The following is a 25,747-nucleotide window of genomic DNA, read 5'->3' as shown; positions in this document are numbered from 1 at the left end:
CTATCCACTCATTGTTTTATTTAACGGGACAGTAATCCAAGAAAGTATAATATCGGAGACTAGCCAGTCTCGGGCTGAAAGTCTCCCTAATAAAGTCAATAAAAAGGTTAAATATTAGTTTTATCATTGGGAACAAAGGCGTAGCAATGCCAATCCGGAGACGGCGAATTCTTGGTCCGGTCTAGGATGTTTTCAGGTGGATAACATTCTCGACTCTCTGGGCATAGTGTATATCCATTGTACTTGTCACACAAGATGCATACTCATGCAATGGTGGGCATAGAAAAGCTTTCAATAATAACTGAGAAAATGCTAAAGAATATTGAAATGTAGTTATACAAGAAGAATAAGAAGTTTAATCATTGGAATGTTTCATCCATGTATGTAAATATAATGTATTAAAGATTCGTGGCAATTCATTCAGTAAAATTATATTTTTACAATTAGAAAACAATTTTGGTTTGATGTTCCATAAATTTATTATTGTTTATTTTTTTGCCAGAATATTGCAGATTTGGGAACCATGTAAGAATTCTGTTTTCACGGATAAAACACTATCGCCTGATTAGCGACCGCCTGCCCAACGATGATACGCTTTCGGAGCGCACATTATTCCTCTCGAGATTCCTCTATCATCTGGGCTAAGTTGACGGTGATGCCTTCAAACTTGATCGGTTGAGACATGATAATGGCAATTTACTTTGATTGCTCACCCATATCGTCTAGCAAAACAAGTTGATTCCGATTAAGTTGACTTTCGCATCTATGTTGGCATCGCTTCGAATCCGGTGCTCCTGTTGGAAGGAATCATCAGTGAAATTAGATCTTTCAAAAAGCCTTCGCGTGTTCTTACCTGTCACTGCACCGGTATGTCCGGGTAAGGATCACCTCCGATGGACGTCTCCAGCTTGAAGTAAATGCTGTCAGGATACATTTCTATAAAACCACTGACCAGAGCGGCCGTAGGCGTAGGATCTTTGGCATCCTATTCTGGATTTCATTTTACCTGCACGCATCAGGAGTTTTTGAGGCCATGATTTTCCGATCAACATGCTCCATAGCAGCGAAATCTGCGGAAGTTTGCTTTAGATTTTTAAGCTGGAAGGGAATATTTGTTTAGTGTTTGGTTACCTGAGACAACTTGTAGTACGCAGCAGAAAAGACAACGGTAAAAGCAATATGTACTATTTTTTATTATATGAACCTGTCTACAGCTGAATAAAACAGAATAAAACTTGTGGAAAATGTCTGTCCACTTCCTAGCGAATTATGTTTAACAAGCCTGACGAATAAATAAACAGCTAATAATGAAAGATCGTAAATAATTTCATAAATAATATGGTAAATTAAATATTTAGTTATTATTTCTCCGAGAAAACACTTGTTTCGTTGAAAGTCAAAATCGATGTCAACATGTACGAATATTCGATTTTATTCCGTTGAAATTAAAAAAATACACTAATACAACATTAATGCACAAAAAATACTTTTATTCAACTTAATGCATTATTACATCTAATACGTGAAAATACACAAAAAATACGAAAATACATCATACAATACGTCAGACTGAATCGAAAATACACAAGTGAATTGCCCCTCGCGAAATCCTTCTCCTCGTGCTGGTATACCGCATGACTTGACGTTTTTCGACGTTTCAGAATCAAATCAAACAACATTCTTCTTTGAATTATTTTTGTTTTGATAAATTTGGAGCGCAGGTCGAATTCTGGTCCAAATGTGAAAAAAAATGAAACAATAGTGTATGACAGATTCATTTATTTGAAACGAAACTGTTCGAAAAATAGATTTAGACCGCCCCGGTGGAAATGGGAAATTTAGATTTGGTCTATTCTACTGTCAAAATTTGGAATAGACCAGTGCATGATGACGTAGGTTGACAGTTCACAGAGCTATTTCACCAGGACTTAGTCTCCAGCGAAACTTCGGATAAAATTGTTTGATCATTTTATTCGCATGTAGATGTCCTTTGCGACTGATTTCATGCTGAATGCAAAAAATATCACTGAAATACTCGGATCACAGCAATTTTAAACTAAAAATATGAATTTTAATTTTCTCCTCATCGATTTTTCTTCTAACACCTTGTAAACAAGCTCTGTGAACTGTCAAAATAAATGAGGTTAAGTTAGAGTTTGCATTGGTCTATAGAACGCGACCAGTGAAAACGTCCTAAATAATTTCTAATTAGGCTTTCAGCGATCGTGTACGTACACGCACGTTTCACTCACACTTTTACTCGGTTTGTTTACAACCACGAGCAGCTGTCACGGCAAAATCAAATGGGATTGTTTGCAACCACGAACCTGCGTTCGTGTTGGTGAGAAATGTCGGCGAGACCCTAATTGGCGCTTTGATGTTGCATGAAGAAGAAGAAGCAGAAAGATGATAATCGAATTTTTTTTTTTTTTATTTTCTTTATTAGAGAGGCTTTCAGCCCTAGGCTGGCTCACCTCTGGAATACATATATTTAAATTTAAATTATTAACTCTTAACGTTTATCAGAAACTGGTTGAGAAATGATGCGAGAGCCATGGTTCAATTTCTTCCGCTCCTCTCCATTCTTGGTTGACAATCGTCGCTTTTTAGTTACTTCGCTAGTGTGTGATGATGTGCTGTTGTTCCCGTCGTCGTCGTCGTCGTCACTGATATTTTGCGGTTTGGATCGGTCATCGGTTCGGTGTTCGTCGATTGCTGTTTGCTGTATAGGAATGGTTGTTCTCTGCAACAAAATAGCGCACGGTACTATCGGAGGGAATGCGCTTGGATCAGTTAGACAATGGATCTCTTCACTATGAACTGCTAATTGATGCGAGGTTGGATCGTTCGTTTGTTTGGTTTGGATATCAGTCGATATGATTTGTGGTGCTTGCGTATCGGTGATAGCTGTTTTCGAAACTTCCGAGCATTTTTGATTCGGGTGGGCAGCGTTGAAGCAATAGCGACACGACTTCGGCTGATTATGATAAGAAATTGTTGTCTCATATCCACCAATAGTGACGAATGAAGGGATTGCACTTTTGACCTTCATGTGTAGGACTCGCACTCCATTATATACTCCAGGAAAATAATGTTTCCAGCGTTCTCTGGTAACGGATAGGATCTCACCATACTTCGACAAGGAGTCAAACACCGTGGTGTGTTTTATTGCCGGTGGTAGATCATGCACCCGGACGGCTACAATATCACTGTCCACATAAACAGGTATTTTGAAACCTTTATCACCGTGGTATATCAAATGCCGATTATTGTTAGTAAGCTTAGTAAGAGTCTTTGATAGCGAGCTGCTGTCTCGCTATCTTTCACTTCGATATACACACAGTTGCGAATATTATGCAACTGTATACTTTCGGTCTCGGCCAAATCGAGCTGGATCTCCTTTTCTAGAAACTGATGCACTTTAACAGCATTAGGCCGCACTGGCAAAACGCTGAAATCGATTATCACCGTATTTTTTCTCAATACACTCATATTAGAACGAATGCTTTTCAAAAGCGAGGCGAAACTGGTATTACGTCCGACGTCTATGAGCGATGAATGTCAACTGAATCGAAAAAATCTCCACGGGAAACCATACGGAGAAGTTTTTAAAACTCTTCTCAAAAATTCTAGACGCAATTTAATTAAAAACGGTAAGCAGTATGGGGTTGGACTTTTCTTATACTGTGTATTAAGTGTAATATAACAGAATAAAATTTCGAATAGAAATATTGTGTTTATTATACAGTAGACGAAAAGTCCAACCCCGTACTGCTTACCGTTTTTAATTAAATTGCGTCTAGAATTTTTGAGAAGAGTTTTAAAAACTTCTCCGTATGGTTTCCCGTGGAGATTTTTTCGATTATCATCTTTCTGCTTCTTCTTCTTCATGCAACATCAAAGCGCCAATTCTTCATGGAAATTTTATTTTGCTGCCGTATAAAAACGCTACATGGGATCGGTCCTGTGACATGCACGGTGTGACAAAATTATTGGTTACATGTAACATAAATCGGGACCGCTTTGCGATTTGGGCGTAACTTATTTTGTAAACAAACATTGGAAGGCTAATTCCTGCTCCAGGAGGCATTTCCCGAGAAAGCCACGGTGTGTATTCGACAGAGTAGGCTTTCCTCTATCACATAGGGGGCCGTTCAAAAATTACGTCCAAGGTTTGAGGGGGGGAGGGGGGTCAGAGTTTTGTGACAGTTTGTGACAGGGGGAGGGAGGGGGGTTCGTCTTATGTGACGTCCGTTCACAAGAAAAAAATACTGAAAGCATTTTAGAAACAACTTGCATTTTAAAAACATTCAAACTGTTAGTAAGGGACATAACTCACTATGTTATTGTGAAAATAGTGTACGAAAAAGATAAACCACAGTAATCGCTAAAATATAAATGAGACATGTACGTACAGGGGGAGGGGGGGGGTCAATTATTTGTGACAGTTTGTGACAGGGGGGGGGAGGGGGTTGAAAATGCCGAAAAACGATGGACGTAATTTTTGAACGATCCCTAGGGGAACTAGTTTTGGGGAGAATCGCTTGCATTCTGCTGAATCCATGAAACAATGTTTGTTTACAAAATAAGTTACGCTCAAATCGCAAAGCGGTCCCGAAATGTTATTTTTGTTTAATGTAAATATTTACTTATTTATATAAACTCGCAGTCTTTCATTTCTTACGAACATTTTTTGTTATTGTAGCTTTAAATTTTAAGTGTTTAGACCGTTTAGACTTTCTTAAAATCTGCTGGTCGCTTACTAACATGAACCTAATTCCGGAACACATTAACTTCGACGAAATCTGCCGGAGTTGTATGACCAAGAAGGATCGCATGCGGCCTCTGTTCGGTTCCAGTTTGGATTCGATGCTGATGACAGTGGCAAATGTTTCGGTAAGTGCAATCAATACTTTGAGTTGAAAAATTTAATTTTGATTTTTACCTTCGCAAGGTCTCTCTCAACGATGGTTACCCCGCCCAGATGTGTGTTCAGTGTGTGCTGCAGGTCAGCAGAGCTTTCACATTCAAGAAACAATGCGAGAAAACTGATACAACTTTGAAGGAGTATCTTAGCCGAATTCTCCAGGAGCCGGCGGGCACTGTGGACTTCATACCAGCAGATGAGGATAATCGGGAAGAAAGAGTACAGCTGATCTCAGTCACGTCGCGAGATCAATCAATGGCATATAGATTCGATGGACATCACCGGCAGGACGAGTGTGTTCTAATATTGGATACCGACGACAGAGATTTAAAAGATTTGTATCAGGGCGAACAGAAAGAGATGGTCGAATTGCCAATGACCTCAGTTGTTCCCGGGGTGGACGAAAGCGAACAGCTTGATACAGTGGAAGAATGTAAGCAAATTGAACTTATCGACACTTTTGACCATTCACAAAATATTCTGGAGTATGGCTCAATGGCCATAGATGATGATATTGTGGAAGATGATCATTACGGTATAAAATTGAAAGTGGATCAACATTAAATTTAAGTGACTTATTAGCCTCTTTGAATTGCAGATGAAGCATACGAACATATGAAAGAGACACAGGAGATTTCATTCGAAATTAATGGAAAATCAAATTTGTTTTTGATAAATACATTCAGGTGTCAGGACTGTCAAAAACATTTCAGAACTAATGTGGAGTTGAAGGTATGCGGATGCAGAATGTTTCGTTTGATTATTTAGATTTTCATTGATCTGTATCACTCACACACATCTAACAGGAACATCAAATCACCTGCTTGAAAAGCCTCAGCAGCTTTACACCTGATCCAAAGCACTTGTCGGATAAATCAGAAAAAATCAAAACTTTAGACAAACCACCTTCGTACGATAGTACCGTTTTGTTAAGATTTGAGTGCACTATCTGTAACAAATGGTTTTCGAACACCAGCAAATTAAGGGTAACGCTCGAATTGACTGATAGCATGTGCGTTTGTATTCATTCATTTAATGTTCCAGCGCCACTCTCGAACTCATCTAGTGGACAAACCTCACGTGTGCAATGTTTGCGGTATGTCATTTGCGGAAAGCTCCAACCTGACGAAACACCACCGCAAGCACACTGGTGAGCTGCGAAACGTGGTCGGAAAGCCGAACCTCTGCTCGGTTTGTGGCAAACGGTTCAAATGGGCCACCTCGCTGTCGAAGCACATGAAGCATCACACGAAACGGAAACTGTTCACATGTCCGTATCCCAATTGCGACAAGTACTACGTGGAGCAACGCTCGTTGGATATTCACATTTACTCGCACGATGGCAAAAAACCATTCTCGTGCAGTTATTGCAGCAAAGGCTTCACGCAGAAGTGCAATCTGGAGAAGCACGAACGAGTGCATACTGGTTGGTGGTTGTAAGTAAAAAATATCGGCTGTTGGAATTTAGCGTTTGCTATATTTCAGGTGAAAAACCATTCAAATGCAACGTTTGCCACAAAAGTTTTGCCCAAAGTGGATATCTGGTCATACACCAACGAATTCATAGTCAGGAGAAACCGTACAATTGTGATGAGTGTGGTGAGTATAGAGAATAAAAAAATCGCATCCCAAAAATAGCGTAAGCTGATTCGCAAATAAAAAATAATCTTGTTTTAAATAATTCCGTTTTATTTCTCACATCCAGGAAAACAATTCGCCGCATCAAACGCCTTGACGGTGCATCTGCGATCGCACAGCGGAGAGCGCCCTTATGCGTGCGACATGTGCAGCAAGCGCTTTTCGCGCCAAGAAACGCTCACCATCCACAAAACACGGAAGCATTTAAACGATGCGTCGCATCCGTGTACGATGTGCTCGGATAAATATTCCACAACCGAACAGCTAACGGAGCACCTCAAGAGCCAACACCGTGATCGCTGCTATCACATGTGTCCAACGTGTGGGAAAGTGTTCGCATCCATGCAGAGCTTGAAGGTACTGACTAGTCATTTTTCCACGATATTATGCTCAAGCAGTGTTGTAAGATGCTATTTTTCAAGAAATTTCTTAGCAGCCAATAATTTATAGAGTATAACAAACTTATGGCGCTGAAATGTGCCTAAAATGTTGTCTAACATTATGTATCTAGGGGGCATGCCTAGAATGTGGCGAGGTTTGACTTCTATAAAAAAATCTGCATGGATCCGCAAGCAGGGCGTACCAAAGCGTATTTAAAGCGCACTAGCCCAGTCATTTAGGGGGGACTCCAAAAAAACATGTATGATCGTTTGTTCGCCATGTTAGGGGCGGTCCGTAACGGCCGGCTGAACCAAGGTTCTGAAAAAAATATCTAAATTATTTTACAAAGGTAAGTTTCCGAGGGATTTTCTTTAGAAATTTCTGATGGATTTGTCCGAAGAATTTCTAACGGAATCTAATCGATTTTCTTCTCTAAAAGTTTAGTAAAGGAATTTCCCCTAGCCAAGGTCACGGGGGTTGACGGCACTGAAAATAATATTCATCTGTGCATCATATCACATTTGGAACACTTTAGTGCGCCTCTAACGATTCACAGTGGATCGGCTGCTTGGCAGACTGAGCACCTGATAGTAAGTCCCGGCATACCTTTCAGGTATAGCTCTTTAAACAGAAACTCTTTTTTATCATTCCGAGCAATCGCGTAATATAAAAGAAGGAATGATATCCCCTTTCGCATTGCACCGAGCAAACGCGTGCCGAGCAATCACGTAAATTAAAAGAAGGAATGATCTCCTCCCTTTTTGCATTTCACCGAGCAAATGCGAGTTTTATTTAAAGAAAGCAGCATCAATTCTTTTGCATTATCGCAAACAATCGCGTAATTTTGAAGAAGGAATGATCTTCTTTTTGGATTGCTCCGAACAAACGCGTGCTTTTAAAGAAGGCATCATCATTTTTTTGCATTATCTTGAGCTATGCGTAATAAATTAAGGAATAGTCTCCCCTTTCACATTGCACCGAGCAAATGCGTGCTATAAAAGAAGGCATCATCAACTCTTTTGCAATACCCTGAGCTATTGCGTAATATAAAACAAGCAATGATCTCCCCTTTCGCATTGCACCGTGATTTGAAAGAAAGGCCACATCACGTGTTTCGCCTTATCTCGAGCATCCGTTTGATTTTTTAAAAAATGATACGAACAAAGAATTAATAAAATAGAATTACTTCTACTTTCACTTTTTGGCGAATAATACGTTCTGAGGAATGGTCTCCGACGGCAAACGACTATTATGACAAATTATTTTATGCCAAACGGCGTACCCCCGGGCAAATGCGAGCATTAAAGAACGCAGAACCCAGTTTTTGTCTTGTATCGAGAAAGCGCGTGTATTTAAAGAAGGCCAATCCAAAGATTTCCAATACACGTGGACATCGTAGCCGTGCGGTTAGCAACGTCAATCGTTAACTAGAAGCATGTGCTGTGGAGTGTGGGTTCGATTCCCGCCTCGGTAACGAGAAAACTTTTCGTAAAGCGGCTGCGAAATGGTGAGTTGACATCCGGGAAGGGGCGCTTAACATAGCTCTGGTCCTCACAAGTTCCAATACTCACGCTTCCACGGGTCTTCCGATGACAATTGACCGCCAGCTAAGGGTTGCGTACTTAGCTGGTAGTGCAGCCTGGGCACTGTTGTCCTTCTGACATCAGCTAGAGTGAGAGGGTGCGTCCTGTGGGGTCTGCCTAGGATGTGGTGGGGTTCGACAGTGGGCTCTGTTGAACTTCTACAAAAAGCTGCATGTGTCCCCAAGCAGGCCCTATCAAAGCGACCGTGTGCCGCTCAAAGCGCACTAGCCTAGTCCTGGTGTTGGGTGGGACTTTAAACAAATTTGACCCGACTGACCGAGCGTCTGTTCACCAAGGAGGTGCGGCTCCAATAGCGTCTGTTCTGGCATCCAGCGGCTGAGTATGAAATGCTATTCCCCGGAAGCTATACCTAAGATGGCAGCCCCATCCCGGTGGATAGGGAACCTTGGGTCAACAACCTACTGTTCCCGAAACATCAATTTGTTCGAGAATCCGATAATGAAAGAATACGGACTGATTTTACGGCGACGACTCTTAGCGCGAAACAACGGACACGAATAGGAACATGGAACGTTTTAACCCTAGCCCAGCAGGGTAAATTGGCACAACTTTCCAATGAGGCACGCCGCATGAAGCTTGAGATCCTGGGACTGAGTGAAGTCCGTTGGCCAAAATTTTGGAGAACACAGAACGCCGTCGGGACAAGTTCTGCTATACTCTGGTTTACGAGGTGAACACGCTCCCCGGCATCGCGGAGTTGGCTTTCTACTAAGCGCTCAGGCACACTCTGCGCTTATGAAGTGGGAACCTATAAGTGAAAGGATAATCGTTGCCAGATTTAGAACACGGGTCCGAAACCTTACTATAATCCAATGTTATGCGCCAACCGATGCTGCCGATCTGCAAGACAAAGAGAACTTCTACAGTCAACTCAATGCCGTCGTAGATAGAATTCCGAAGGGTGATATCAAGATCTGTTTGGGCGACTTCAATGCGAAGATCGGAACCGACAACTCGAACCATGAGCGCATTATGGGACGCCATGGTCTCGGAGAAATGAGCGAAAACGGAGAGCTGCTCGCAGAATATTGTGGTAATAACGACATGGTGATCGGGGGATCGCTCTTCCCTCTTCGACCGGTTCACAAGGTCACGTGGGTCTCCCGTGACGGCTTTACAGAAAATCAAATCGACCACATCTGCATCAGTCGAAAATGGAAACGGAGCCTTCTTGATGTACGGAATAAACGTAGTGCCGATATCGCGTCTGATCATCACCTCCTCATCGGCGAAATACGCCTGCGCATTGCGCGGATTCGTCGGCAGGAGGAAAGAGTTGGACGACGATTCAACACACGCCGACTGAAAGATGCCACGATGAAACGGTCCTTCGTTGAAGAACTGGAGACGCGTGCTGCAGATATTCCGGAAGGTGGCAGCGTGGAAGACCAATGGACCGCCATCAAGAATGCCTTCATCGCCACCAATCTGGGCGAACTACGCACCCAGAGAAAACAATGGATCACCGATGAGACCTGGAGGAAGATAGAGGAGCGAAGAGAAGCCAAAGCCGCGATAGAGCGATCGAAAACCAGAGGAGCCAAAGTCTTAGCCCGTCAATAATACGCGGCTCTTGAGAAGGAAGTAAAACGCTCATGTCGACGGGACAAGCGAGCGTGGGCAGACTCTCTGGCCGACGAAGGAGAGAGAGCCGCCGCATCCGGGGACATTCGCCTCCTCTACGATATCTCACGCAGCTTAAGCGGGGCGAAGATGAATGGAACGATGCCTGTGAAAGACGCGAATGATCAGTTATTGACCGACCCAACTGACCAGCTGAAACGCTGGTTCGAGCACTTCGAACAACTTTTTCAAGTGCCAGCCAGGCCATCACCACCTCGGCATGATCTGCCTAGGATCGTATAACACGCGTCGATGCCGAAGCTCCATCACTGCTAGAGATTCAAACAGCCATCCAAAACAGCCATTCAAACAGCATGAAATCGAATAAAGCACCAGGGGTCGACCGCATATCAGCCGAGATGCTCAAAGAGTCCCTTTACTTGGTATTCATTGATTACGAAAAAGCTTTCGACCGTCTCAATCACGAGAATATGTGGGGCGCCCTGAGACGCAAGGGGGTTCCTGAGAAAATCATCGGCCTCATCGAAGCACAGTACGAGGCCTTTTCGTGTAGAGTGCTGCACAATGGGGTCCTGTCCGACCCTATCCGGGTCGTAGCTGGTGTGAGACAAGGATGTATTCTATCACCGTTACTGTTCCTCATCGTAATCGATGAGATTCTGGTAGATGCGATTGACCGTGAACCAAACCGCGGGCTGTTATGGCAGCCTATAACCATGGAGCACCTAAACGACTTCGAATTGGCGGATGACGTTGCACTACTCGCGCAACGGCGCTCTGATATGCAGAGTAAGCTCAACGACGTTGCCAAGCGCTCCTCCTCGGCAGGTTTAGTCATCAACGTCAACAAAACCAAATCGTTGGATGTAAACACGGTGACCTTTTCCAGTTTCTGATAGAGTTATGCAGGTGGACGGAAATGAAACACGTCTTGTTTCAGTGAGTTAAGAACAGAGAATGAAAATTTTATTTATTTAACACAACAAGGTAACTATGTTACACCGCTCTACGGCAATGTTGCTATGTTGCTACGATGTACATTATGTTGCTCTTCAACAGTTTCACAGTAGCCAGGCAACCAGTGGAGCATGTTGAAAGCTTCCAATATCTTGGTAGCCAAATGGCGTCAGACGGCGGTACCCAGATCGACATAGGCGCACGGATCAAGAAAGTAAGGGCTGCCTTTGCGAGTTTAAGAAATATCTGGAAAAACAGGCAGATAAGTGAAGGCACCAAAATACGAATTTTCAACTCTAACGTGAAATCTGTGCTGTTATACGCTAGCGAAACATGGTGTGTATCAGTGGAGAACACTCAACGGCTGCAGGTGTTCATTAACAGATGCCTGCGGTATATAATTCGGGCCTGGTGGCCTCACAACTGGATCTCAAACAACGAGCTCCATCGTCGTTGTCACCAGAGGCCGATAGCAACAGACATTCGGGATCGGAAGTGGGGCTGGGTAGGGGCGGAAACGAAATCTGTAAACAAGCATTAGACTGGAACCCAGCGGGACATCGCAGCAGAGGCAGACCCAGAGGCTCATGGCGGCGAAGCCTCAACAAAGAAATAAAAGAAGTCGACCGAAATCTAACCTGGCAACAGGTTAAAGCGATAGCCGGGCAACACTCAGGATGGAGATCTTTCAAGTCGGCACTTTGCACCACCAGAGGTGTACAGGATCGATAAGTAAGTAAGTAAGTTGAAAATCGAATTTCGAACTCGCGAAAATCGATTTTATTCACGTTCAACTTATAGCGCATCATTGCGCAACTAGTTCACATTGTTGGCAACCAGATGCGCTATACAGCGAACCAGATGTGCAGTAATAAAACTTGCGATAAATTGGACAAAAATGGATTGTCGTGAGTTCAAAAATTCGGTTTTGAGCTGCACACATAATATCCAAATTATTTCATTGAGCAGGTACATTTGCATAAAACGATCAGTTTTTTTTTGTATTTTTGTATTTGTTGTGTTCTCAACATGCTCATCTTCACGCGCTTTAAAATAGTGGCGTTTGAATGTGTTTGAAATCAATCGTTCCCTGTATATTTTAAGAATTTTGAAGACAAAAATAAAATTCGTGAGCCATCTTGTATAGATGAAACTCTGAATGGAAAGGTATGAAAGTAAGGATGAACTTCAACTTGCGTGACTCTTGGCTTATTTCAGGTTTTCCAGGTTTTCAGAATTGAACGTCAAGCAGTACGATATGACACGGCCGGTTGTATACAACAACTTTCTGTAAAAATGATCATCCAGTGTTAAATTCTTAAAGCTCACAATCATGCGACAAATTTATTATTTGATGCTTTCATGTTTCGAGGAAAATAAAACCTAAAATAATGTTGGATCGTAGTAATCAATGGATTATAATTTTTTATCTAAGTTACCTTTGCTCTACTATATAAAGAAAACCAATATGTCATTCTTATGCAGTATTGATTTGACTTCCAATAAAGATAGTTCTTTTTAAGAAAAGTCAAGTCCATTTTATTCTGGAAGTAATCCGGACATAACAATTGGCGACGAGGACTTAAGAACCGGAGGCAATGGCAGATCTTCAGCAAGCAATCCTTCAAATGGCGGAGCTCCTGCAGAAGCTAGCGCAGCCGACACCAGCACCTAGCAACCCGGAGCAAACAATCGAAGCCTTAGCAACGAACATTAGTGAATTTTCATTCGACCCGGAAAACGGAATAACCTTCGAGAAGTGGTACAGCCGTTTCGAGGACCTTTTCGATTCCGACGCCAGGAACTTGGACGATGCCGCCAAGGTCCGACTGCTGCTGCGAAAGTGGGATACACCGGCACATACCCGGTACGTCAACTTTATCCTGCCAAAGCTGGCAAAAGACTTGAATTTTGCCGACACTATCAAAACCCTCAAGAAAATTTTCGAAGCGCAAATGTCCATATTCAGCAAACGGTACCAGTGTCTGCAGCTAGTAAAAACGGAAGCAGAGGACATAATCAATTACGCTGGCAAAGTCAACCGTGCTTGTGAGGATTTTGACTTCAAAAACATGAAAATTGATCAATTCAAATGCCTGATGTTTGTCTGTGGTCTCAAAGGTCATGGCTACGCGGACATTAGAGCAAGACTACTCTCCAGAATCGAAAACGAAGTAGCAGGGACACCCGTCACTCTTCAAACCCTGATCGACGACTATCAACGGCTCGTCAATCTTCAAGCGGACACTTCCATGATCGAGCGTCCATCATTCTCGAAATCAACGGTGCACGCACTTCAAGAAAAGAATGACAGAGGAATCCATCGTCAGAAACAGCCATCGAAGCCGGAAAGTAAAACTCCCCGCACCCCTTGTTGGCAATGTGGACAAATGCACTATGTTCGGGATTGTTCATTCGCAAATCACATGTGCAAAGAGTGCAAACGGGTTGGCCACAAAGAGGGTTATTGCAGCTGCTTTTCCAAGCAAAAATCAGTGAAACCGGAAGAGGAGAAAAAGTCATCATTCAAATCCAGCAAATCCACCAGAAAAGCAAAATCCCGAGGCGTATATGTTGTGAACCACATCGCTCAACATTCAAACAAGCGAAAGTACGTGCCCACATTCATTAATGGCGTAGCAACCAAGCTACAATTGGATACAGCGAGCGACATCACGGTGATCTCGAAACAAACGTGGAACTACTTGGGAAGACCTGCAATCAAGAAACCAACTATTCAAGCCATGAACGCATCAGGAAAGTCGCTCAAGCTTATGAGCGAATTCCATTGCAAAATATGCATCAACGACAGAAGCACCCAAGGACGCTGTTTTGTAACATCTACTGCCAACCTCAACCTCATGGGCATCGACTGGATAGAATTGTTCGGACTATGGTCAATTCCCATCGACTCGGTCTGCAATCAAATCAAGATGAAGTCGCTCGATCAGCAAGTTCGTGAGTTCCGAGCAAAGCACTCAGAAGTATTCAGTAAATCTCTAGGACATTGTAAGAAGTTGAAGGTAAAACTCTATCTGAAATCAAATTCCAAACCAGTATTCTGTCCAAAACGACCGGTTCCATTCAACACTATACCATTGGTTGATGCCGAACTCACACGGCTACAATCATTGGGCATCATTCAGCCGGTCGATTTCTCTGAATGGGCTGCTCCTATCGTGGCGGTACGCAAACCAAACGGCCGAGTCCGCATCTGTGCGGACTACTCGACTGGACTCAATGAAGCGCTGGAAGCCAATCATTATCCGCTTCCAACTCCGGAGGAAATTTTCGCTCAACTCAACGGCAGCACCATCTTCAGTATCGTCGACCTTTCAGACGCTTACCTGCAACTCGAGGTAGATGATGATTCCAAGAAGTTACTCACGATTAACACCCATCGTGGCTTGTTCCAGTTCAATCGCCTAGCACCAGGGGTAAAATCAGCGCCAGGAGCTTTCCAACGTCTGGTAGATGCAATGATTGCCAACATACCAGGAGTCCGTTCATTTATCGACGATGTTATCGTATTCTCAAAGGACATGGAGTCACATTTGGCATCAATCAACCAACTGTTCCAGCAGTTAAAGAAGTATGGGTTCCATGTCAAAGCTGAGAAATGTAGTTTTTTTCAATCACAACTCGGCTACTTGGGACACATCGTGGACAAGCAAGGCATCCATCCTGATCCCGAAAAGGTAAAAACAATCGCTACAATTCCACCACCAACCAACATCTCCGAGCTCCGGTCGTACCTGGGTGCAGTCAACTTTTATGGAAGATTCGTGCGCAACTTACAAGCATTGCGCCATCCGATGAACCAGCTCTTGAAGAAAGAAACAAAATGGCGGTGGACCCCAGAATGCCAGAGGGCTTTTGACCAGTTCAAGACAATTCTCCAATCAAATTTACTTCTGACGCATTACGATCCCAAACTACCGATTATTGTGGCAGCAGACGCATCCAGCAGTGGAATTGGTGCAGTCATATTCCACCAATTCCCCGATGGTGCCATGAAGGCCATACAGCACGCATCCAGAACACTTGCTCCAGCAGAATGCAACTATGGACATCCTGAAAAAGAAGCACTTGCGTTAGTTTATGCAGTAACCAAATTCCATAAATATTTGCTCGGACGTCATTTCACGCTGCTGATTGACCACAAACCGCTACTGTCCATATTCGGTTCCAAAAAAGGCATTCCGTTGCATACAGCAAACAGATTACAACGTTGGGCCCTTACAATGATGAACTACGACTTCGAGATTAAACACGTATCCACGAACGACTTTGGTTGTGCAGATGTGCTATCCCGGCTGATCGATAAAACCATCCAACCAGAAGAAGAATATGTCATCGCAGCGCTCACCCTCGAGGAAGATTTGTCAAGCATTCTTTCCGATGCAACGGAAAACGTTCCCGTCTCATTTGCAGCATTGAAGGAAGCAACATCAACAAATGCCACGCTTCAAACTGTTATCAAGTACATTCGTGACGGATGGCCCGACTGCTCCAAGAATCTCCCCACTGCTGTTCAACCATATTACAACAGACGAGAATCACTCAGCATAATCGACGGTTGTGTAATGTTTGGCGATAGGGTCATTGTTCCTGAGATATTCCGAGGTCATTCCGGAATGGTACGTATGAAAGCAATATCGAGGAGCTTCGTATACTGGCCCGGTATTGACAACGACATCGAGGACTACGTGATACACTGCACACCATGCTCAAAAACAGCTAAAACTCCTACTAAAACAACATTAGAATCGTTGCCGATTCCCGCCAAACCCTGGTCAAGGATTCATATCGATTACGCAGGACCTGTAGATGGCGTATATTTTCTAATAATAGTCGATCCATACTCTAAGTGGCCTGAAGTACACTCAACGAGATCAACGACAACCAAAACCACCATCAAAATACTTAACCAAACCTTTGCAACATTCGGCATTCCGGAGCTAATCGTGTCCGACAATGGCACTCAATTTTCGAGCCATGAATTTCAAGCATTCTGTACAAATCAAGGCATTCGTCATATTCGCATCGCACCGTACCACCCACAATCAAACAGGTTAGCCGAAAGATTCGTGGATACCCTGAAGAGAAGTCTTCGCAAAATTCGGTCAGGAGGAGAAGCATTGGAAGAAGCACTCAGCACCTTTTTGCACGTATACCGTTCGACTCCATCCAGCGACTTGAATGGCAAAACTCCCGCTGAACTGATGTTTGGAAGACCGCTTCGTACCGTATTGTCATTGCTCAAACCTACCGAACGTAACACAGGCTCCATATCAAGAGACAGGAAGAAGCAGAACAATATATTCAACAAAAAGCACGGCGCAGTCCAAAGAGGGTTCCATCAAGGAGATACTGTCTACGTCAAGATTCATCGTTTGAACTCCTGGCAGTGGCAACCTGCAACCGTGATAGAGAAGATCGGCACTGTCAACTATAACGTGTTCCTGGAAAATCAACATCGTCTGATTCGTTCACATGTCAACCAAATGAAGGCTCGTGTTTCAGAAGAATCCCTGCAATTTCAACAAAATCCACTATCAATTTTCTATGACAATTTCGGGCTATCAATTCCGGAAGAAATTGAACCACATCAGCTTGAAGAGCAACCTCAGCTTGAAGAACACCACCAGATTGGAGAACCACCAGAACCATCAGAAGATATTCCTGACGACTCCTATCTAACAGATGACTTGTCAGATAATGGAGATGAAACCGTTGAAGAAACCCAGAATGAATTAGCAGAAGCAGTACATCCTGTGACACCAATCATAGAAAGAGGACGACGAGTGATTCAACTACCAGCCCGGTTCAAGCCCTATTGGATGATGAAGCCGTAAGGGGGGAAATGTTGGATCGTAGTAATCAATGGATTATAATTTTTTATCTAAGTTACCTTTGCTCTACTATATAAAGAAAACCAATATGTCATTCTTATGCAGTATTGATTTGACTTCCAATAAAGATAGTTCTTTTTAAGAAAAGTCAAGTCCATTTTATTCTGGAAGTAATCCGGACATAACAAATAATAAAAAAAAATGTTATAAGGTCTAACAAGTAATGGACGTTTACGTTTTCGACTGCATCGATCCACTTTTTCTTCTACTTGTGTGGGGCGAGACAGCCCTGTTGTATACCACTCTATATTATATGCTGTTTATGCCGTCTTGGTGTTGGTGACAAGCAAGCAGCCAAGCATCGTTCTCCCTCAGTCAGAGTCCAACAGTGATCCGAGTAAGGCGATACCTTCGCCGAGTGCAATAATGCGCAATGGGTGATTTCCTGGCGCAGCAGCGAGCTACACATTTGGCGACAGTGGCAGGTTTTACTGCTCATTTTTTGTTAGTATCAAGTGGAGTAATGTTAATACTAATGTGCCTGATAAAAATACTGCGTCATGGAAATCACCCACTGCGAAATCTCAGACAAAAAGGTAAATTCCTGAACCAAGAAGGATGTTTGCTTTTTGCAGTGTTTACGTGGGGACCGGTGCTCCAAATTGGGAGAGACGCGGTTGCGTAAGTAAGTTAAACGGAGAAGAATCGAAATTGTTTGCGTGTCTTGAGTACCGCAATGGGCAATGGCGTGTTTGGAGGACCGCCAAGAAAATATGAAATGATTGGCGAGTTTTGAGGACCGCAATGGCGAGTTTGGAGGACCGCCAAGAAAAGATGAATTGTTTTGCGAGTTTTGAGGACCGCAATGGCGTGTTTGGAGGACCGCCAAGAAAAGATTAAATGATTGGCGAGTTTTGAGGACCGCAATGGCGAGTTTGGAGGACCGCCAAGAAAAGATGAATTGTTTTGCGAGTTTTGAGGACCGCCAAGAAAAGATGAAATGATTGGCGAGTTTTGAGGGCCGCAATGGCGAGTTTGGAGGACCGCCAAGAAAAAGATGAATTGTTTTGCGAGTTTTGAGGACCGCAATGGCGTGTTTGGAGGACCGCCAAGAGAAGATGAAATGATTGGCGAGCTTTGAGGACCGCAATGGCAAGTTTGGAGGACCGCCAAGAAAAGATGAATTGTTTTGCGAGTTTTGAGGACCGCAATGGCGTGTTTGGAGGACCGCCAAGAAAAGATGAAATGATTGGCGAGTTTTGAGGACCGCAATGGCGAGTTTGGAGGACCGCCAAGAAAAGATTAATTGTTTTGCGAGTTTTGAGGACCGCAATGGATGGCGTGTTTCGAGGACCGCCATGAAAAGATGAAATGATTGACGAGTTTTGAGGACCGCAATGGCAAGTTTGGAGGACCGCCAAGAAAAGATGAATTGTTTTGCGAGTTTTGAGGACCGCAATGGCGTGTTTGGAGGACCGCCAAGAAAAGTTTAAATGACTGGCGAGTTTTGAGGACCACAATAACGTGTTTAGAGGACCGCCAAATAAAGATGGAATGATTTGCGAGTTTTGAGGTCCGCAATGGCGTGTTTGGAGCACCGCCTAGTAAAGATGATTTTTTTTGAGGGCCGCTATGACGTGTTGGGAAGACCACCAAGTAGAGATGAAATAATTTGCGTGTGTTAAGAACTGCTGTGGCATGTTTGAAGAACCGCCAAGTAAAGATGAAAGAATTTGCGTGTTTTAGTACCGCAATGGCGTGTTTAGTGAATAGCCAAGTAAAGATGAAATGACTTGCGTGTTTTGAAGACCGCCAAGCAAAGTAAAAATGATTAGCGTCGTCGAGTGAAGTACGAGACACTGAAGACGACCACACAGTTGTGGTCGAAATACGTATCTGCAAAGATATCGAAATAATTGGTGGAATTACATGGAGTTACTTAACTCATCTTAGACGGTTGATGATAAGCGTGTTTTAAGGACCATAATGGCGTATTGGTATGCTCGCCAAGTGAAGCTTGAGTGATTTGCGTGAAAGAACTGAAATGTCGTGTTAGGTAGACCGCCAAGAAAAGTTGAGATTTTTTACGTGTTTTGAGAGCCGTAATGGCGTGTTGGGAAGACCGCCAAGTAAAGTTGGAATGATATGCGAGTTATGATGACAGCCAGATAAATTGAATAGCTGAAGGTTTGCGAGTGAGAACACAGTTCAAAACATGTCGTGGGCGATTTGAAAGGTCCGTTCATAGTTGAAATGGTTTGATGACGAAAAACTCAGTGGTGTGTTAAAAGCACTAGAAAACACAAAGCAAGTTTCTGAGGAAACAATGGGGCGTTGATCCTAAAGTATCATGCTATGTTTTAACCGAGGTTTTGACAAGGCAAGTATTTTGATCATTTCAGTAAAATTCATTTGACTTGCCAAAGGTTGAACATGTTCAACTTTCTTTTCGTGCAAGTGAGTTGAACGGAGGAGTTTAGACGTTCAAGTCAAGCGACTTGCTCAATTCACTTGCGTAATCTAAGTTCAAGATTACCAATAACTCACCTGGTCACGTATCAAATATCTAGTTAACCTCAGCCTAGCAGCCAAAGTACCGGTACCATAAGTGCCAAATCGATGTTGGTGATAAAACAAAACACACACTACAACATAATGCATAATAATCGACCAAATTCAGTTTATTGTAGCATGGTTTGATAAAACTGATGAATACGGTGCTACTAGCGTTCTAATGTCCACGATTCTGCTGAACCACCGGATAAAAAAATGCGAATTAAAAAAAACTGCAAAGGCACGTTGTAAGAAAGTAATATTGAAGTTGTGGATGCCGCAATGACGCTTTTGAAGAGCCTTGATTTCAAATTGGTAAATAAAGTCATGTTTAGCAATTGTGATATCCCATCTATGGCTCTGCATTTCAGCTTCGTATTCTATAAGCATTTCCTCAGTTATTAATTAAAAGTTTTTCTATGCTCGCCATTACATGAGTATGTATCTTGTGTGGCAAGTACAATGGATACACTATGTCCAGGTAATCGGGAATGTTTCCCACCCGAAAACATCCTAGACTGGGACTGAGAATCGAACTCGCCATCTCCGGAGTGGCAATCCTACGTTTTTGCTCGCAAGGCTAACTGGAGACCCCAACTTGGTGCAGCTAATATCGAATATCAGGAATAATATTGAATGTATCTCCAACCATGGTGGTTAAATAATACCCAGATCCCTGCCCAGATCTTAATATTGGAGTCCAAATGTTTTGGATAACTTGCTCGCAAATTTGAGGAAATGGATTATGCTTGAGTTTTAATTTAAGCGAAATCACGATGTTTCGCTTCAAAAGCGAATAGAATTAGTCGAGGTTTTTGTCTTATGAGAAGAAAACTGCATTAACAAAGTAGAGCATGAGCATGATAACCTTACATGTCGTAGTTGCTACTCCGTGTTTTACCAGCACAATCGCAATTGCATAGAGAGCCAGTGGCTAGGACATGGGATTTGCGCTGAGCACCTCAATGTGCTCAGTTCAAAAGCTCTAGGAGGGTTAACAAACGGCGCTGGCCACGTCCTTTCGGGCTACCGTGGATGTAAGGGAATTGATAAAAGATGCAGTCACTCGCCACATTGTAAATCAAGAACACTTCTGCACTCGCCACAAGAATATTATTGGAATCTAGGGGGTAGGTTCTATGGAAGAGGCTCATCTTGATTAACAGGTTGCAATGGATGCCAAAACGAGCTTTCTTTCGCTCTTTTCGATTTCTAACAGTTACGGCTAGAATTAGTCAAGTTGTAGAAAAAGAATAGAAGATGGGCCCGGTATTCAGTCTATTTCTAATCTTAGCGATTGCTAAAACATGAGAAATATATGGAGAGAAAAAAAGGAGAATTGAACTTGGGATTGATCCTACGATCAGCTGCGTATGAGGCAGAAGTAATTATCATATGATTACCTTCCCTTACATGTTATGAGCACACTACAGAATAGAATACTAAAAATAAATCTGTATTGTTTTGTTATGTTCGTTTGCTTTGGGATTTAATGCACGAATGTGAACTTTCGGATAAACTAACAAGATTAGTCAAGGCGACGTTGGAAAGGGGAAAAACGAGTATTTCAAATTACATGAACGCTTTCGATCCTTTCGGGAACATTCAGAGAGTTACGCTTTGGTATGGAATAACTCTATTAGTATGATTTGTATAAGGACCGTTTAGCAATGTCGGAATTGGTACTTTGACACCTGCTACAGTCATGACCACCTGGAAAACGATGTACATAACAGGAAGAGACATAAAAGAAGACAATGTAGCTGCACCATGAGTTTGCATCGATGGTGATGCCAGTCTTGTCTTGAGATGTATTTATCATTCAGATACAGTATCATATAAAAAAGAATTTGATATTTCGCTAGCTCTGATGCTCCCTAAAATATTACGATAGACTGGGATACCTTCGAGGTGGTCTAGGTATTCGTCTACCTTGGATCCTTGCTAACGGCTGATAACAATGTTAGTCGTGAAATACGAAGACGCATCTGTAGCGATTGAGACGGGCATGGTAAATGACATAAACCGAATAAAGGGCATATATATTAGCCATTAGCATTAGCCCTAGGTGGGAAAGTGACAGATAAGAGAGTGGAATATTTGGTAGGAGGTCGTGGTGTTGAGTTGATCTGCTTCGCTCAGCAGCTGGAGATTGACGTGCCAAAATTGTAGTAGAAAATCGTACTTACAACCACCTACAAAGTGCGATGGCCCTCTATGGGTTGAAGACCAGGAAGACCAACGTACAAATTGAATCTTGGAGCATATGAATGAGGTGAATGAACAACCGTTGGAGGAAACTTCATCTATTCAAACCGGAAATATTTGTTCGTTGCCTGAATATAAGACAATATTCCGTAGAAAATGGTTTTCGATTTCCTTGGCCTTTGAATGGTGCCTTCGGCGAATAAATCTTTGTAGTGGTATTTTCACCGAGTGTTTAATTAAATATAAGCTCAATAATACATTTACAATAAAAGAGAAAATCAAGGACAAGTTATAATTGCAAGAGACTAATAAAAAAGCCGGAGAGAAAGGGGGATGTGTGGGGCGAGACAGCCCTGTTGTATACCACTCTATATTATATGCTGTTTATGCCGTCTTGGTGTTGGTGACAAGCAAGCAGCCAAGCATCGTTCTCCCTCAGTCAGAGTCCAACAGTGATCCGAGTAAGGCGATACCTTCGCCGAGTGCAATAATGCGCAATGGGTGATTTCCTGGCGCAGCAGCGAGCTACACACTACTATCAGTAAATAAACAAACCGAAATGGTTGCTGAGATACGGATCAGCGTTGAAATTAGTTGAGCGTCGGAAGCAGTTTACTGTCAGAATATTTTATGGCAGCCGCCATTATGGCGACCGTGGAAAGCTGGATGGATGCCTAATTTGGTAAAACTAAACTTGTTTAATACCTTAAAAATGAGTTAGATTTATATGGTAGTAAATTTCAGAATTTGCACACAGACGCACACATACATTCATATAAGTAGTCTATTAGTGTCTCAAAACATGCTCACATTTGCTATCTAGCTTCCACAGAAGAAATTTAGAAACAAATCAGAAAAATAGGCATATTTCCATATCAAATAATTTGTTATAATTATATTTTCAATATTAAAGTAAATTTGTTTCATTTACCATACATTTTATTTAATAATTTACGATATTTATTGATAGATTAATACGTAACACACCTGCGTAACGCATACAAAGTGAAATTATAGACACTTCCGAAGGAAGGGTCAAAAAGCTTATAAAGCATTCTACCATCTATGTGACTTTTTGAAGAAACATCCGTAGTTGCAAACTTTCTGGGCGGACACACATTTAACAACAAAATCAGGGTTGCTAGATTAAATTATTGCGGACATATTTTAAGATAACGATAACGAAGGAATCCTTAAAGAGGAAGGTCGGCTTAAACATGGCGAATGTGCATAAGGCAAGACATTGAAAGGAGTGGAATAAATCTAGACCAACATTTATAGCTATATATGTAGACGAAGAATCAGAAGGAATCAATTTTGACTGTTACGCCCTTTTAATATGTGGGTCTAGAAATGTACATATTTGGCAAGAGGATAAATCAAAGATGAAGCAGATGACAAGAGAATTATTGCACAACATGGTAGAATCCAAATATGAAGTAAGCGATAGCGAATCGGATAGCGACAGTACGGGTAGCTCCATAACTCCATCGGAGTTTCTTGGCTTCAGCGAAGAAGAAGACTGTTTCATTGAAGAAGACCTATCTCAGCCTTTTTATCGTCAGCAATAAGTACACAAATCAATATGTTCTTTATTTTATCGATAACAGCTACTAATTTCACAACACACAGCAACGCAAGTAAGTTAACATAACCAACCAATAGTGAAATTTTATATGCGTTACATAAAAATGAATTACAGAGAATGAGAGAGAGTATGAGATTAAGGAGAGTTTTTGGGCGAGAGGAGGGAAGAAAGTACATGACCAGAATTACAATCATACAACACCGAGATTTACAATCAACAATGACCATGACGAACCCAAACTAGACTACAATTTACTAATGAAAAATTTCGAACGGATTATGTGAGCTGATTCCCACAGCCCGGTGTTTATTTGGTCAAAGTAGACTAATTCTTCCGACATCATCACTTTTTAATTTTCAAACACGCAATCCTATGGGGCAAAAAAAAAGAGTTTAGTAAAGGAATTTCCGAATAAAATATTGAAGGAAGTTCCGAAGAAATACATGGAGGGATTTACGATGAATTTTCTGAAGGAATTTTTGATGGTACGGGTGAAGCAGTTTCTGGGCGAAGGAATCCCTATAGTGGTATGCCCTGGAAAATTGCTCAAGTAATTTACGAGAACAAATGTCTATAAAGAAATTCCCTAGAAATAACAGAAATTAAAAAAAAAGTACCCTGATGTGCCCTAATTTCGCGCGCGCCCTAACTGCGCACAATATAAAATTATATATTTTTTACATTTTTTAAATACCTTTAAAATAAATTTTTTTTTTCGATTATTAAGGTTTACTTCAGATTTCTAGCGTGCTGAAGAGGAAATGTAGCATAAAGTGCAAAATTAGCGTATCTATTAGCGAGAGAGCGCAGCAAAGGGAGAATGCCTTTTGCACATGCGACATATTCTCAGAGCAATCTAGATTAATATCTTTAGATTTAAACCCTGATCTGCACTTCTATATCTGAATATGCTCACTAAGTGGATCGGAGTTGCTGTTAATTCATTGTCCGGAACATCTGTTTTTGCCCATTTTAAAATAATAATCTATTTGTTAAAGTATTTTTAATATTTTCTATCATCAGAGAAACAAGAAAACGAGTAACCCAAAAAAATCCTTATAAATCTTCGTTTCAGAATCACCAAAAAGTTCACCTAAAAGAAGGAATTATTTCCGAGGATCAACCCCAACCGATGATCCAATTCGTGGTGGATCAAGAAATCATTACGCAAACCGTAGATTTGACCGCCCTGGAGGAACCGCCCACGAACAACTCGACAATGACAATAAGCTAAAAACAATGTCAACGTAACCCATTGATCGGTTTCTCTAAAATTAAGTATCACGACATAATTTTCGATTTTAATGTACTTTATTCGTTTCATTCTTTAAGTCGCCTTTCCTTATGATCTGAATTCAAAATCGTCCTCACTCCAGCCACATTCTTTGTAAATAATCTGATAATTTCAAATTTCGCTTCTAGTCACTATTAGTTAATTCTTAAGATAAATCTGAACTCAATATTTTGAAACTACCCTTTCCCATTTTTATAAGAACGTACATAGATCAAGAAATCCTCTGCGAGTTAAACGCAAGCTTTATGATGTTTGTTTCTTACCAGAAAGAAAAAATCACCCATTCTTCAAACCAAACGAAATGCACCTTTTGTTGTAAAAAAGAAAAATAGTACGACCAACATCTTCCACATCCGATGCAATATTTGTCGTACAAAATTGTTCGATTCTAATGTTAGAAAATGAAAGTACAACTATCCTAGTGCCTACGGAACAAACCATGCGCAGTTGTAAATGTCCTTGTCGTGGCCCTCTTATCCTAGCTTAGCAAACAGTCCGGAAGTGGCCTTACTCTTGTCACCGTTGGCGGCTCTCAGTTCGCTGATGACCATCTGCCGGCTGAAGCCCATCGATTCCAGCTCGACAACGTCCATCTCGGTGAACCGATCCGTAGGCAGCAGTACCAGGGGAACGTCTTCCGGCGACTCCTGTTGCGGTGGCTGGCCCGACGATGTTGGCGAATTGTTGCTACTGTTGCCACTGCCGGTGTTGTTGTTACCACTGCTGGTGCCACTGGTTGATGCTGGAGAATTGAAGCAGTGATTAGTAATGGGTAGGTCGCACAGGAGAGAGTGTTCTAATTTTACAACTTGGGCCAAAGGGTCTTCCAAATGTATGAAATTTTATCCATGCAAATTTGTAGACACGTGTAAAATGGTCTATTAAAGTTAAAATTAGAAAAAAGGTTCGATATGGCGTTGAATCTAACGACTGATCATGTCTGATATTTATTAGTAAGCAAAAGTCGAGGTGGTCAAATTCATTTATAAAACTAGTTTATACTCAAAGCAATAAATTCCACCTATGTGCAAAATTCAAAATATTTGGAATACCCTTCGGACCAAGCAATTTGAAAAAAGAAATTTCTATTCCTAAATTACTACAACACTATTATATATACGCTAAGAAACTACGATAGCAGGCAAAAATCAACGCGTC

General features: G+C 42.0%; 3 protein-coding genes and 1 long non-coding RNA gene across 5 annotated transcripts in view; 2 read left to right on the top strand and 2 right to left on the bottom strand.

Moving 5' to 3' along the window:
• Positions 1 to 565: 565 nt before the first annotated feature.
• On the bottom strand, positions 566 to 1,195 carry LOC134220531 (uncharacterized). Its single transcript, XR_009981942.1, has 3 exons — positions 1,132 to 1,195; positions 854 to 1,070; positions 566 to 794 (listed from the first exon to the last, which is right to left on the bottom strand). It is a non-coding gene; the product is annotated as an uncharacterized LOC134220531 (long non-coding RNA).
• A 3,447-nt stretch (positions 1,196 to 4,642) lies between these two features.
• Positions 4,643 to 24,891, top strand: LOC134225000 (zinc finger protein 883-like). Its single transcript, XM_062704728.1, has 8 exons — positions 4,643 to 4,896; positions 4,955 to 5,462; positions 5,526 to 5,659; positions 5,734 to 5,913; positions 5,972 to 6,353; positions 6,413 to 6,526; positions 6,633 to 6,922; positions 24,371 to 24,891. Exons 1-8 carry the CDS (start codon positions 4,768 to 4,770, stop codon positions 24,527 to 24,529), a joined length of 1,896 nt encoding a protein of 631 aa, XP_062560712.1. The 5' UTR covers positions 4,643 to 4,767; the 3' UTR covers positions 24,530 to 24,891.
• Positions 12,690 to 17,072, top strand: LOC134219708 (uncharacterized protein K02A2.6-like). The gene has a single exon (XM_062698546.1). It carries the CDS (start codon positions 12,690 to 12,692, stop codon positions 16,947 to 16,949), a length of 4,260 nt encoding a protein of 1,419 aa, XP_062554530.1. The 3' UTR covers positions 16,950 to 17,072.
• LOC134225001 (protein DDI1 homolog 2) overlaps positions 24,588 to 25,747 on the bottom strand; it is a 13,416-nt gene continuing 12,256 nt past the window's right edge. For both annotated transcript variants that reach the window (XM_062704729.1, XM_062704730.1), the window contains one exon: positions 24,588 to 25,331. In XM_062704729.1, the coding sequence (XP_062560713.1) occupies positions 25,063 to 25,331 (269 nt within the window). In that variant the 3' untranslated portion in view covers positions 24,588 to 25,062. The remainder of the gene's footprint in view (positions 25,332 to 25,747) is intronic.

The sequence above is a fragment of the Armigeres subalbatus genome, chromosome 3 (assembly GCF_024139115.2).
Source record: "Armigeres subalbatus isolate Guangzhou_Male chromosome 3, GZ_Asu_2, whole genome shotgun sequence".
Taxonomy (NCBI): domain Eukaryota; kingdom Metazoa; phylum Arthropoda; class Insecta; order Diptera; family Culicidae; genus Armigeres; species Armigeres subalbatus.
The sequence above is the reverse complement of the archived record's forward strand: the minus strand, read 5'-3'. Positions and strand labels throughout refer to the sequence as shown.